Source organism: Schistocerca cancellata, chromosome 6, assembly GCF_023864275.1.
Source record: "Schistocerca cancellata isolate TAMUIC-IGC-003103 chromosome 6, iqSchCanc2.1, whole genome shotgun sequence".
NCBI classification, from domain to species: Eukaryota; Metazoa; Arthropoda; class Insecta; order Orthoptera; family Acrididae; genus Schistocerca; species Schistocerca cancellata.
Window position 1 is genome coordinate 549,396,782 of NC_064631.1, and position 16,367 is coordinate 549,413,148.

A 16,367-nucleotide genomic window follows, 5' to 3' on the forward strand; every position below is an offset into this window, starting at 1 on the left:
GCCAGGAACCGCTCGCATGCACCACTCTGTATGCCCGTCCACATGCAGACTCGCAGCAGACCCCAGTTGCCTGCTACGTCATTGCTGCTTTCTCAGCCCAGACTAAGAGAAGAATAAGATGCTGTTACTCCATCCAGAAACACTCAGCTTCTTTTCCTGTGCATCTCTCTCAATTCCTCAATGTACAGGCAGTGTCCTCTTCCCAGTTCACAAGCAACATCTAACTGGACAATCAGCAAGGCAGGTGGTTTGAAGTCAGCAGACTGTGACTAATAACGAGTGTGCTACCTAATGGCACACACTTCTTGTCTGAACTACTTATTGTCACTGTTTCATTTTCGTACAATGCTATGATCCTAAAAATTACTTCAGAAAACACTTACTAATACTGAAATTTATATTAGTTGTTAACAAATTCCTCTTTTCCAAGAATGCTTTTCATGCTGTAGCCAGTGTGTATTTTATATCTCCTCTACTCCAGTCAACGATCAGCTATTTCACTGTCCAGATAACAGAACTCATCTACTGCTTTTTTGGTTTCATTTCCTAATCTAATTCCTTGATTTCATTCAACTACATTTCATTTTCCCATGTTTTGTTGATGTTCACCTGATAACATATTTTCAAGACTTTATTCATTCTATTCAAGTGCTCACTCAAATCCTTTGCTGTCTCGGACAGACTTAGAATGTAATCAGCAAACCTCAACGTTTTTATTTTTTTCTCGCTTAACATTAATCCCCTCTCCAAATTTCTTCCTGGTTTCCTTTGCTGCTTGCTCAATATAAAGATTAAATAACATCGGGGACAGGCTACAGCTCTGTCTCACTCTCTTCTCAATCACGGCTTGCCTTTCATGTCCTTCGAGCCATATAAGTGCAGTCTACCAAATTGTGGGGATGTTGATTGATACATCTCCCCTGCTGCTCTAAATAGTCCCAGAAATTTTCTATGGGTTTAAGATAGGGTAATTTAGTGGGCCAACTGAGCTGCAATAAGGTGCCTGACTGTTAACCAAGACAGAAATTTATGTGTGCAACCCTGTGATAATGACTGTTGCCTTGGAAGAGGCTAATGTCTGCAGAAGACAACACTTGGTCACTGAGAATGTTCAGATATACATCTTGGTTCATGTTTACAGCAACTGGAATGAGAAGCCCTGAGTTATGGTACAAAAAACACCCCCAAAACATAACGGAACCACCTCTGGCCTGAGCTACAACCTCCGCACACTGCAGGCTAAATGCTTTGTTGATTGCTGCATTCAGTGCCTTGCATCATTTGAAAAAGAGGCAAAATTGTGACTCATTGGACCACAATGTGTCCAGTCACGTACTGCCCAGTTGTTTGGTTCACTGAAAAATGCAACTTCCCGTGTCACAGCAAGAAATGGTTTTTTGGTGAGGGGTGAGGAATCCAACTCCAAATGTTCATTACTTGCAGTCACCTTCATAATGTTCTTGAAGAAGCTGACTGGAATGAATCTGCATTCACTGACAACAGCATTGCCAGTCAGGTTTGAATCTGACTGTAATTGGTAACGTCTAACACTCTCTGTCAATGATGTTTTCTTACATCTGCTTTCCTTAAATGCCACATGGCTGTGGTGGTACACCATTCCTTGTAGATACACTGCACAGGATGTGTTGATACACCAACAACTTGGGAAACTTGGGGTGGTCATGGACTCATCCAAACATGATACACTACTGACCATTAAAATTTCTACACCAAGAAGAAATGCAGATGATAAACGGGTATTCATTGGACAAATATATTATACTAGAACTGACATGTGATTACATTTTCACGCAATTTGGGTGCATAGATCCTGAGAAATCAGTACCCAGAACAACCACCTCTGGCCATAATAATGGCCTTGATATGCGTGAGCATTCAGTCAAACAGAGCTTGGATGGCGTGTACAGGTGCAGCTGCACATGCAGCTTCAACACAATACCACAGTTCATCAAGAGTAGAGACTGGCGTATTGTGACAAGTCAGTTGCTCGGCCATCATTGACCAGACGTTTTCAATTGGTGTGAGATCTGGAGAATGTGCTGGTCAGGACAGCAGTCAAACATTTTCTGTATCCAGAAAGGCCCGTACAGCACCTGCAACATGCCGTCGTGCATTATCCTGCTGAAATGTAGGGTTTCAGAGGGATCGAATGAAGGGTAGAGCCATGGGTCGTAACACATCTGAAATGTAACATCCACTGTTCAAAGTGCTGTCAATGCGAACAAGAGGTGACCGAGACGTGTAACCAATGGCACCCCATACCATCACACTGGGTGATACACCAGTATGGCGATGACGAATACACGCTTCCAATATGCGTTCACCGCGATGTCGCCAAACACAGATGTGACCATCATGATGCTGTAAACATAACCTGGATTCATCCAAAAAAATGATGTTTTGCCATTCGTGCACCCAGGTTTGTCGTTGAGTACACCATCCCAGACGCTCCTGTCTGTGATGCAGCGTCAAGGGTAACCACAGCCATGGTCTCCAAGCTGATAGTCCTTGCTGCTGCAAACGTCCTCGAACTGTTCATGCAGATGGTTGTCGTCTTGCAAACATCCCCATCTGTTGACTCAGGGATCGAGACGTGGCTGCACGATTCGTTACAGCCATGCGGATAAGATGCCTGTCATCTCAACTGCTAGTGATAGGAGGCCATTGGGACTGAGCACAGCATTCCGTATTACCCTCCTGAACCCACCGATTCCATATTCTGCCAACAGTCATTGGATCCCGACCAACATGAGGAGCAAAGCCGCGATACGATAAACCGCAATTGCGATAGGCTACAATCTGACCTTTATCAAAGTCGGAAACATGATGGTACGCATTTCTCCTCCTTACATGAGGCATCACAACAACGTTTCACCAGGCAATGCCGGTCAACGGCTGTGTGTGTATGAGAAATCGGTTGGAAACTTTCCTCATGTCAGCACGTTGTAGGTGTCGCCACTGGTGCCAACCATGTGTGAATGCTCTGAAAAGCTAATCATTTGCATATCACAGCATCTTCTTCCTGTCAGTTAAATTTCGCATCTGTAGCACGTCATCTTCATTGTGTAGCAGTTTTAATGGCCAGTAGTGTAGCTCCTTTATGCCCTTCTGTCATGTCTGTGTCAACCTATCTTATTGTGCTGATTCCATACCATTGACTGGCCCACATACACTACTCACTGCTATGACTTTTATCAGCAGTGGAGTGCCCTTGACTGCTTGGTACCAGCATTACACCATGTACAGTGTTCCAAACTGATCAGCATGCTCTTTTGAAGGGGTAACTAACATTTTGCTTCAAGAGCTTATGATTAATCTGTTGTGCTAACAGAAGAAAATTCTTCAAAATGTATGGCAAAGAATACAAACCTTGCTGATTATGTGTGATGGCTGAGAAATTCCAAGGGATGATGAGTATGATAGAGCTATCAGCCCTCTCTTTCATATTCCTCCTCCACTTACTCACTACTGCCATGGGTCTCCTAATGGAGAAAACTGACACAGGTGAAATTATCAACTTTGCATCAGCTACAGAGTTTCAGGACCAGACAGCAGTTTACATACAATGCTGGTGTGCCATCTCCAAGGTGCGAAAGATCTTGCGGAAATGTTGTTACCTCGGAAGTGTCGTGCTCACAGCTGTACCATGCCCAAAAACAATGACCAGTGTTGCAAATTTTAGGATAACAGCTATGGCTCTAGGGCTCAGTTCACTGCCACAAGTTTAATGTTGTGTGCTACACAGCACCAATGGCTATTAATATATTTATTGGATGCTAGTTGTGAATTGAGATTATGAGTGATGTCCTGGTGGATCAATTTCAATTTTGCTTTACTTTCAATGCCTCTTGGATCACCAACTGGTGGTATTTCTTTCTACAGTAGGAAATCTTAGACTGTGGCACCTGAACTGTTACCTGAAAACAGGTCCTTCAACATATATATCAAATGTTCTTGACTGTGTTACTAATGCAAAATCAAAATAAGGAACAATAATAAGATCTTTTTCTAAAAAACAGTCCTTTATTTACACAGATATACAAACTCAGGTTAAAGTCTGAAGATTTAAGCAAAGTTCAAAAATTTCTCCTGCACAAATAAAAGTGACAACCTGTTTAAAGTTTAGAAACTGTATTTCTAGAGAAAGAGTATAGACTGTATACAAGGAAAAAATATTCATTTTTGATTTGTACATTGCTTTTGTTAGAAGTAACCATTATCACAGATAATTACAATGTCTTATGAAATCCTACATGGTTCATCTTGACCTATATCATCTTCAGTTTCTGGATTTGCAGAATGTGTGACAAGTTGACCTCCTTGAAGAACATTATTCACAGCAGCACGTGCTAAATAACCTACGGTTATGCTGTACTGAGTTGAAAAAAATGGCATCAAATCTTCAGTGACCTCATGTTTATTGTCCTGGAACAAAGTTATTTATCCATCAATCTGTGTATATAGTTTAGCAGCAGAGGAGGCCATTAACCAAGTAGTAGGAGCATTAAGAGATCAACAGACACACAAAAAATAATGAAAACTTTGCTAGCTTTCAGAGTAATCCTTTACCATGCATGTGTGTGCGCGCGCGCGCGCACACACACACACACACACACACACACACACACACACACACACACACACACACACACACACACACAGAGAGAGAGAGAGAGAGAGAGAGAGAGAGAGAGGAGAGAGAGGAGAGAGAGAGCTGCATTGTGCCGACTGGACAGACAATGCTGGATTTGCAGTTTGGCAAGTGGCCTGGCGCTGTTTCAGATGGGGTGGTCAAGTAGAGATGGAAATGGGAAGCAGGAGGAGGAGTTGGAGAGGGGTGACAGGTGGCTTGAAGTAAGGCAGGAGGTGTGAAGGTTAGGGATGTGGGAGGGAGAGGCAGCAGATGCACAGGGTAGAAAAGCAACACAAGGGTACCAGACTCAGTGGGTTTGTGTGGTACATGATGATGATGACATGGAGGTGTGAAATGGAAGAGGGTGTCGGGACAGAGGAAGGGGAGTCAGTTGGGTAAAGGGTGTGAGTGCAGTGGGTTTGTAGAGACTGAGGCCAGAAAGATAACAGGGGTGAAGGATGTATTACAAGGATAACTCCACAGTGTTGTTACGAGAAACTGCTGCTGAGGAGAAGGATCCAGATGGCACAGTTTGTGAATCAGCCACTGAACTTGAAAATGTTGAGCTAAGCAGTGTATTCTGCCTCTGGGTGGTCAACTCCACTCTTGGCTAGAGTATGACAGGGACAATTCATTCTGGTGGAAAATTGGTTGTTGGTCATGCCCACATAAAATGTAGTGCAGATATTGCAGCAAAACTGGTATGGCATGGCTGGTTTCACAGGCCATGCCTCTGATGGGAAAGAACAATCCTGTGACACAGGACTAGAGTAGGATTTACTGAGTGGATGAAGCAGGTAGATCTTGCACCAGGCTCTTGCACAGGAATTTGACCCCTGTGGCAAGGGACTGGGAGAGGAAATGGTGTAGGAATAGACCAGGATTGTTTTTCTGGTTGGATGGGCAGTGGAATACCACTGCAGGGTGAGAAGAATAGTAGATATGATGTCCCTCACTTGCAGGAATGATGATAGAAAATCGAAGCTCTGGGAAAGGACATAGTTCGATGCTTTGGTTCTGGATGATTTTGGGTGGTGAGTGGAGCACTTCTTCGCAGAGGATTACATGAGTGTGGGAATGAGGTGCAGCAAATCTATTTGCAGACTAGGTTTGGGGATAGTGCCCATCTGTGAAGGCCTTTATGAGATCTTCAATATACTGTGCAAGGGAATTCTTGTAACAACTGCAGATGCACAACCCACTAGCAGCCAGGCTAAATGACAGAATGGCAGGGTATCCACAACTGTTGATATTCAACATCAATGATTAAATTTGCTGCAGTTATAAAAATTTTTACAACTGTAGCAGATTTTATCATTAGTGATAAATGAGAACAGTTTTATGGTGTGGATGGGGTGACAGCTGTCAAAATGCAGGTACTGTCGGTGGTTAGTGGGCTTAATATGGGTAGAGGTATGGATGGAGCTGTCAGAGAGATGATCAACATCCAGCAAAAGGGGCATGCTGGGCTGAGGAGGGCAATGGAGGTTGTGCAGGACCGAGCTGAAGACCACATTTGAAATTGGCAGAAATTAGTGTAACTGATTTACATTTCAGTTCATTCATTAAAGTTCTGTGAGGAAACATCCATTTTTTTGAAACTTTCTGAGATCAAACTATGTACTGGGCCAAGGTTCAGAAGATAACATGTGAGTGAGATAGTGCAGTGATTATTGCATAGACCTGTTTTAACAAGGAGCAAAGTTTCAATCCATATCTCAGAATCCTGGCTTAAGTGCTCCAAGTGCATTGTGATTTATTTATCTTATGATATACATTTAGGAACCATTTGGGTTGTGTGCAGGAGATGCATCATAAATTGACTTTATAATTGCAATAATTTTGATGATGGTAAACAACAATATAACATTAAAATAGTACTCCAAAGTATAAGCAGCAGCATTTACTGAGTGAGATAAGTAACAAGTTTTATCAAGCTAAAATTACCTGTGTGTGTCTTACATAATTTTCTTTTAAGTGCTGCTAACTTCATCTGCTACAAATTGTTCTAGTTTATTGATGTTTATCATGTAGATAAGCAAATTTTCACATTTTGCATCTGACTGTATAGTTTGATTTTAACCAAATGTGTTTCACCTATTTATACTAGGCATCATCAGAGGTCTAAAGAACTATTTAACTATCTATATTTTGTTAGGAGGTACACAGTGTTTTGTGGGAGCACATTTAAATTATCTAATTATTTACAAATATATGGTTGTGATTTATCACTTACTTCCATTTTTCTGGACCCAGCGGACACACGAAAAGAGTAGATAAATGAAAGTAAGAGATAAATAAAAACTATGTCTTTGTAAACAGCAAGATAATGTAAATGTTCTGCTAGGAAACACACAGACCTCCTGACAACGTATGTATAATTAAATAATTTTCTTTAATTATATCACAGACCACTGATGATGCCATGCTTCAATAGGCAAAGCATGTTTGTCCAGAAACATAATAAATAGGAAACAAAATAGGACACTTATAACTAAAGTATGAACTCAACAAGAATTGCAGCTAATATTAACAATATTGTTCCACTTTAATTTATTATAAATTTTCATGCCCACATATTGAAGAGTTTGGGCATACACTCTGAGTGGTGGGAAATGGGGTTTAAAGTTTTATTTGTTTCTTCTGTTGTGTGTATGAAGAAAATAGTTTTCCTTATATACTGAAGAGCCACAGAAACTGGTACTCCTGCCTAATATCATGTAGGGGCTCCTTGAGCACGCAGAAGTGCCGCAACATGATGTGGCATGGACTCGACTAATGTCTGAAGTAGTGCTGGAGGGAACTGACACCTTGAATCCTGTGGTGCTGTCCATAAATCCGTAAGAGTATGAGAGTGTGGAGATCTCTTTTCAGCAGCACGTTGCAAGGCATCCCAGATATGCTCAATAATGTTTATGTCTGGGGAGTTTGGTGACCAGTGGAAGTGTTTAAACGCTTGAAGAGTGTTCCTGGAGCAACTCTGGACATGTGGGGTGTCGCATTGACTTGCTGGAGTTGCCCAAGTCCATCGAAATGCACAATGGAAGTGAATGGATGCAGATGATGAGACAGGATGCTTACATATGTGTCACCTGTCAGAGTTGCATCTAGACGTATAAGGTGTTCCATATCACTCCAGCTGCACACGTCCCACACCATTGCAGAGCCTCCATCAGCTTGAACAGACCTCTGCTGACATGCAGGGTCCATGGATTTATGAGGTTGTCTCCATACCTGTACACGTCCATCTGCTCAATACAACTTGAAATGAGACTCGTCCAACTGGGCAACATGTTTCATCATTAACAGCCCAATGTCAGTGTTGATGGGTCCAGGTGAGGCATAAAGCTATGTGGTGTGCAGTCATCAAGGGTACATAAGTGGGTCTTCAGCTCTGAAAGCCCATATCGCTGATGTTTCATTGAATGGTTTGCACACTGACACTTGTTGATGGCCAAGCACTGAAATCTGCAGCAATTTGCAGAAGGGTTGCACTTCTGTCATATTGAATGATTCTCTTAAGCCATTGTTGGTCCCGTTCTTCCAGAATCTTTTTCCAGCTACAGCGATGTTGAAGATTTGATGTTTCACCAGATTCCTGATATTCACGGTACACTCGTGAAATGGTCGTAAGGAAAAATTCCCACTTCATTGCTATCTTGGAGATGCTCTGTCTCATCACTCGTGTGCCGAGTATAATACCACATTCAGACTCACTTAAATATTGATAACCTGCCATTGTAGCAGCAGCAACTGATCTAACAACTGCACCAGACACTTGTTGTCTTATATAGGCATTGCCGACCGCAGCTTCGTATTCTGCCTGTTTACATATCTCTGTATTTGAATACACATGCCTATACCAGTTTCTTTGGTGCTTTAGCGTACAACTCCTGCCAAGTGTACAAGATAATAATTTCATAAATATATAAGAATGGGACAGTTAATAGTAGCTTGTTACTAAATAATTCACAATATACTTGTTTCTTATGTATTGTGCATGTATTCCAAGTTATTTTTCCTGTATTTTTAGTGTATGTACTGCAGATGAGCTTCCCCAAAATGATTCCTCTGAATCACTTCAGGCAGATGCTGGGATGGAAGATTTATTGCATAGTAACATGGCCTATTTCCTTGTCCCTGCTTCTCCAACTGACTTAGGCTTTGCAGAAGGAGCATTCAATGAAGTATGCTTTTAATTTTCTTTTGAATTGATAGGGATTCATAATTTCTTGCTTTAAGTTCAGATGGGAGCTTGTTGAATACTTTTACACTAGTGTTGTTGTGGGTTGGCAGGAGAGCCAACACCGGTACTAGAGGAAGCCGAAAGGCACGCGTTTTAGCTCACGCAGGCTGGCGTGAGGTCTGGAACAGGACAAGGAAATTAGACTTTAGAAAAACGGACATAGCTGGTGGAATACTTAACTTTAATCCAATAATCATGAGCGTCGCTCTTGACTGTACATGACTCAGTATCAATAGTAACTGGTAATGGCGCCTTGCTAGGTCGTAGCAAATGACGTAGCTGAAGGCTATGCTAACTATCGTCTCGGCAAATGAGAGCGTATTTTGTCAGTGAACCATCGCTAGCAAAGTCGGTTGTACAACTGGGCGAGTGCTAGGAAGTCTCTCTAGACCTGCCGTGTGGCGGCACTAGGTCTGCAATCACTGATAGTGGTGACGCGCGGGTCCGACATATACTAACAGACCGCGGCCGATTTAAAGGCTACCACCTAGCAAGTGTGGTGTCTGGCGGTGACACCACAAGTGTATGTAACTCTTTTACAGATGCTGGACAAGGAGACAGAGTCTACACAAAAATTATGTTTGGGTATTGCATTGCTGTTGTGCAAATTGCAGTAACAGTTTGTGAACAAATTTTCTGTTTGGTTGCAGACACATGTCTGGAGTCCTGGTACAGACTGAAATCCCTGCACCATAGTACTGTGGCATGCCACTTGAAAAACCAAATCAAAATGATGAACCCCATTGAAAAAATATAGTATTGTGCAGTATTCATTTTCTGCAGGTAAACAGGAACAATGCTTAAACAATTCACACTGAGCTGGTGGAAGTGAAGAGCAAGACTGCAACATAATTAACATAGTGGTTAGATGGCACAGACATTTCCTGTTTCATCGAAAAAGTCTGAATAACAATGAAAGAAGTGGTACAACATCTCTCAGAAAGAAACACGAACTGCAAGAGAAGTGGTGGCAATCTTCTGAATTGCAGCCAGCACAGTTTTTGCACAGGCCTATACAGAAGACGGTGTTAGAAATTTAAGACAATAACAAAAGGGTGGTAGGAATCAACCTACATATTTCAAAGGCCTTTGATACAGTAAACCATCAATTCTCTAACACACTGGAGACAAAAGGCATCAGCGGAATCGGGAAGAAATTGTCTGACTCCTGTCTCCAAGACAGAACTCAGGTTTGGAACTCATCTCAATACAGTCAAAAAATAAAGTAGGTACCAGACGCTAAGAAAGTGGAAGTAAGTGTCCTGCAAGGTAGTATTCTTGGCCCCCCTATTATTCTTCATCTATATAAATGACATTAAAAGCCCCAACAGTTCATACAACATTACATTATTTGCAGATGATACTAGTAAATTTATAAGTAATGACAAAAAATTTCTTATCCATTCCAGCATAAAAAGTTCTGAAGTGTGTGCAGCAGTGGTATCATGCTAACAAGTTAGCTCTTAATTGAAATAAAACAAATTATATACAGTGTAGTAAAGTAAATGAGAAGGATGATCTCCATTTATTATGGAATGAGCAGGACAGAGAGAAAGCACAATCTAGAAAATTTTTGGGCATGAGGATTGATCATAACTTGAGTGGGAATGACCATGTCATGTACATAACCCTAAAACTCAATTCTGCATGTTTTGCACTGAGAATAATTTAAAGAGTTTGCAGCACAGAGTGTATGACATTAGTGTATTTTGCTTATGTTTATTCTATTGTATCTAGTGGAATATTGTTCTGAGGTATGACAGAATCTCATTTGAGAGACTTTTTAAATTACGGAAAAGGGCCATTGAAATTATAACAAACAGCTCTCCACAAACACACTGCAGGTCCTTATTCATGTAGTTAAAAATACATACAGTACCAGCCTTGTACATATTCACAATTGAACTGTAAACAATAACAAACTTGAGTAGTTTATACATAAATTCAGCAAGTACAATATACATATCAGTAAAAATCTGCTGGTAGAAGAAGTAAGGGAGGAAAAACTTCATAATCATGTGGATTATTTAGGGAATAAAGCTGTATAATGCTCTTTCAATTTGCATCAGAGGAATGGAATATGAGGGAAAGTTTAAGTTAGAGTTAAAAATAACCCATTAAATAAATGTTTTTATAATACAGAGGAATATTTAGAATCCCTACATCACTAACAAATACTTGTATTTTATAACTGTCATCTGAATCATGCTGTTCTCAATGTAAATTTATATTTTCTTTGTATACTATTTTAACTTTAAATGATGTGATAACTGTGTTTTTCAAAGTGTACTGTATATACACTCCTGGAAATTGAAATAAGAACACCGTGAATTCATTGTCCCAGGAAGGGGAAACTTTATTGACACATTCCTGGGGTCAGATACATCACATGATCACACTGACAGAACCACAGGCACATAGACACAGGCAACAGAGCATGCACAATGTCGGCACTAGTACAGTGTATATCCACCTTTCGCAGCAATGCAGGCTGCTATTCTCCCATGGAGACGATCGTAGAGATGCTGGATGTAGTCCTGTGGAACGGCTTGCCATGCCATTTCCACCTGGCACCTCAGTTGGACCAGCGTTCGTGCTGGACGTGCAGACCGCGTGAGACGACGCTTCATCCAATCCCAAACATTCTCAATGGGGGACAGATCCGGAGATCTTGCTGGCCAGGGTAGTTGACTTACACCTTCTAGAGCACGTTGGGTGGCACGGGATACATGCGGACGTGCATTGTCCTGTTGGAACAGCAAGTTCCCTTGCCGGTCTAGGAATGGTAGAACGATGGGTTCGATGATGGTTTGGATGTACCATGCACTATTCAGTGTCCCCTCGACGATCACCAGTGGTGTACGGCCAGTGTAGGAGATCGCTCCCCACACCATGATGCCGGGTGTTGGCCCTGTGTGCCTCGGTCGTATGCAGTCCTGATTGTGGCACTCACCTGCACGGCGCCAAACACGCATACGACCATCATTGGCACCAAGGCAGAAGCGACTCTCATCGATGAAGACGACACGTCTCCATTCGTCCCTCCATTCACGCCTGTCGCGACACCACTGGAGGCGGGCTGCACGATGTTGGGGCGTGAGCGGAAGACGGCCTAACGGTGTGCGGGACCGTAGCCCAGCTTCATGGAGACGGTTGCGAATGGTCCTCGCCGATACCCCAGGAGCAACAGTGTCCCTAATTTGCTGGGAAGTGGCGGTGCGGTCCCCTACGGCACTGCGTAGGATCCTACGGTCTTGGCGTGCATCCGTGCGTCGCTGCGGTCCGGTCCCAGGTCGACGGGCACGTGCACCTTCCGCCGACCACTGGCGACAACATCGATGTACTGTGGAGACCTCACGCCCCACGTGTTGAGCAATTCGGCGGTACGTCCACCCGGCCTCCCGCATGCCCACTATACGCCCTCGCTCAAAGTCCGTCAACTGCACATACGGTTCACATCCACGCTGTCGCGGCATGCTGCCAGTGTTAAAGACTGCGATGGAGCTCCGTATGCCACGGCAAACTGGCTGACACTGACGGTGGTGGTGCACAAATGCTGCGCAGCTAGCGCCATTCGACGGCCAACACCGCAGTTCCTGGTGTGTCCGCTGTGCCGTGCGTGTGATCATTGCTTGTACAGCCTTCTCGCAGTGTCCAGAGCAAGTATGGTGGGTCTGACACACCGGTGTCAATGTGTTCTTTTTTCCATTTCCAGGAGTGTATGTCAAATTATTATTTACTTGTTCAGAGAGCACATTCGAGACCAAGACTTTAGTTCACTGTGTCAATTTTCTTAACACATAGTAAAGTGCTGATTTTATGTTTATTATATAAATTTGTAGAATGTGCTGTGCATATTGCTGCACAGTATTATGACAATGTCTATGTCATGTAAGTGATGCAAAGGGTGATACTAGACTAAGCTGAACTAATAATGTCCACAAATTTCATGGTTGGAATTTCATTTTTTTGAGATTATAATTATAGCTTTATGACTATGACTTGTATTACCATAAAATAAAGGTATTATGGAGCAAATGTTCTGAGAAGTGCGTGTAAGAATTTCAAGATCCTTAAAAACATTACTGAATGATATGTCATTATCCTCTTTCACAATAATGTTACTGTTTGCTTCTGGTGAGTAAATGCTTTACTTACTTTAGGTATATTGATCCAAAAAGATAATTCCATAACAGTGAAAACATGGAAAATAAGCCAACAGTCTTACCTTTAGGACAACAAAATGAAATATTTCTAGGATCAAAACATGTTGAACTAAGTGTCTTGATTAGTGATTAGTTTATTTGTTTGTTGATTCCATTTTAAGTTCTACTCCAATTGAACCTCAAGGTGTTTTCCACATATTTCATTTAGAGTATGTCCATTAATACCTTATTTTTTATAGCATTTTATATTAACTTGTTTTAAATTGCATAACATGAATCTTTGAGATACAAAGACTTTTAGGAAGTATTGGGAAAGAAACATATAAGAGCAAACTTAGGGAACCACGAAACACATATATCCAAATAATCATATGGGGATTTGAAACTGCTCCTTACAAACAAAAGCCATGGACCTCCACATCACACCATTGTGTGGATTATGAGAATGGAAAGTATGCTGCATGGTACATAAGGGTATGTTTTAAAACTGTTGTTCATTTTAACAAAGAAATGACAATGGCCATGAGACGCAAGATTAATCATATTGTATCCATACACTAATGCTGACTTTCAGTTTTCATTTTGAATGTTTTACAAACACCAGATAAGAGTGATTACATGTGACATATCAAGTCAGTCCACAAGGCATGTTTGGGTGACATAATTGCTAGTACACTCCTTAAAAAATGGATTCATCAGAAGTATTGAATATGAGTCTGGTTTGAGAAGTTTGGTAAAAAAAGTATGTCTTGTAAACAACTCACCGTACTTCTCGACATAGTCTCCTTTGAGGGATTTGGTCCAGTGTCCAGTGATCCTCCAGCTTTTTCATCCCATCAGAAAAATTGGTTCTCTCAAACTCGGCAAAATACTCGTTGACTGTAACTATCACTTCCTCAGGAGCGATCAGAAGCACAGTTCATATATTTTTGCCAGTGTTAGCCCTGATATATGGTATGGTGCATTATCCTAGTGAAAGAGCATTTTATTGCATCCCATCCTTGGTCTTTTCTCAGCCAACATGTTTAAAAAGATTCAACATGAAGCATAGTAGGATCCAGTTATGCCTTTTTCCAAGTAATCTTTGAGGATTATTCCTGGGGAATCTCAAAAAACAGTTGACATCATCTTACCGCCTGACAAAATGGTCTTTGTCTTCTTCGGTGCAATTTCACCTGCCTCTGTACTCTGGTGTGTAATGATGGAACCAGGTTTCATCAACAGTCACAAATTGGTAAAAAAAGTCTTGATTGCAATTCAATATCAGCAGATATTATGTTGAAATGTTGTGCCAATGCTCTTTTGGTCGACTGTCAGCAATTGTGGCAACCATCTTGCACAAAGCTTCTTCACAGTCAATTCCCTGTGCAGGATATTATGCAGTTGCTCAGACGAGATGCCTGCAGTCTCATAAACCACACAAATGTTTATTTCTTGCATTGCCGTGTCGTGGATGTTGTTGATGTTTTCCTTTGTGGAGACCTCAGTTGAATGGCCAAAGGGTGGTTCATCTTCGGTACTTGTCCAGCCACATTTAAATTCTGATGTAATTACATTTGCCTGGAGACATATCGAGTTTCAGGTACCCTTATCTAATGTTTAAATTCATTAATCCAAAAGTAAATGGTCTTCAATGATGATGCAGAGTCTGCATGAACTTCATACAATTCTGTTTTGATTTGTGCAGCAGTTCAACCCTTCAAATGAAATTGTTTAATAACAGCACAAAACCTGGTTTTCTCAATTTTTAATTGCAACTGACACACTGACTAATTCAGACAGCTGTAAATAATGAACTTTATGCTGTACATTGTAGATATTCTTTATATGATCCTTGGAAAAATCCAGATTTGCAACAAAAATGTTTATTCTTTCATGGAAATTTACCAAACTTATTAAACCAATCTCTACAATCATTTCCTCACAAAATGTTCATTAATGCATAATGAATCTGAAATACAATGGATCACCTTCAGGGGCTTTTCACAATTCTTACACTAGTTTTTAATCACTTGTGTACTTTTTACAAAACTACTCTTACAAATTCTTCTTACCTTCTTACATTAGTTTAAAACACAGTTTTAAAGATATTTTTACTGTTCAGTTCAAAATATACTTACTGTGAATCTTTACAGCAACACTTTTGTGCATTATCACTTTCACCACTTTACTGTTTGAACAAATGCTATGTGCTCAAAAGTATCTGGACATCGCCAAAAACATATGTTTTTCATGTTAGGTGCATTGTGCTGCCACCTACTGCCAGGTACACAATATCAACAACCTCATTAGTCGTTAGGCATCGTGAGGCAGCAGAACGGGGTGCTCCGTGGAACTAACTGAGTTTGAACATGGTCAGGTTATTGGGTGTCACTTGTGTTATACGTCTGAATGTGAGATTTCCACACTCCTAAACATCCCTAGGTCCACTGTTGCCAATGTGATAGTGAAATGGGAACGTGAAGGAACACATACAGCACAAAAGCGTACAGGCCGACCTCATCTGTTGACAGAGAGACCGAACAGTTGAAGAGGGTCTTAATGTGTAATAGGCAGACATCTATCCAGACCCTCACACAAGAATTCCAAACTGCATCAGTACCCACTGCAAGTACTATGACGGTTAAGCAGGAGGTGGGAAAACTTGGATTTCATGGTTGAACAGTTGCTCATAAGCCACACATCATGCCAGTAAATGCCAAACGACGCCTTGCCTGATGTAAGGAGCATAAACATTGAATGACTGAACAGTGGAAAAATGTTGTGTGGAGTGGTGAATCATGGTACACAATGAGGCGATCCGATGGCAGGGTGTGGCTATGGTGAATGCCCAGTGAACGTCATCTGTCAGCGTGTGTAGTGCCAACAGTAAAATTAGGAGGCAGTGGTGTTATGGTGTAGTCATGTTTTTCATGGAGGAGACTTGCAGCCCTTGTTGTTTTGTGTGGCACTATCACAGCACAGGCCTACATTGATGTTTTAAGCACCTTCTTGCTTCCCACTGTTGAAGAGCAATTCAGGGTTGGCGATTGCAGTTTTCAACACGATTGAGCACCTGTTCATAATGCAAGGCCTGTGGCGGAGTGGCTACACAACAATAACATCCTTCTAATGGAGTGGCCTGCACAGACTCCTGACCTGAATCCTACAGAACAGCTTTGGCATGTTTTTGAATGCCAACTTCATGCCAGGCCTCACCAAACAACATCGACACCTCTCCTCAGTGCAGCACTCTGTGAAGAATGGGCTGCCACTCCCCAAGGAACCTTCAGCACCTGACTGAACGTATGTCTGCAAGAGT

At 41.7% G+C, this 16,367-nt stretch overlaps 1 protein-coding gene across 6 annotated transcripts in view; it reads right to left on the reverse strand.

Moving 5' to 3' along the window:
- Positions 1-4,045: 4,045 nt before the first annotated feature.
- LOC126190722 (probable phosphorylase b kinase regulatory subunit beta) overlaps positions 4,046-16,367 on the reverse strand; it is a 181,220-nt gene continuing 168,898 nt past the window's right edge. For all 6 annotated transcript variants that reach the window (XM_049931205.1, XM_049931203.1, XM_049931202.1 and 3 more), the window contains one exon: positions 4,046-4,446. In XM_049931205.1, coding sequence (XP_049787162.1) covers positions 4,261-4,446 — 186 coding nt within the window. In that variant the 3' untranslated portion in view covers positions 4,046-4,260. The remainder of the gene's footprint in view (positions 4,447-16,367) is intronic.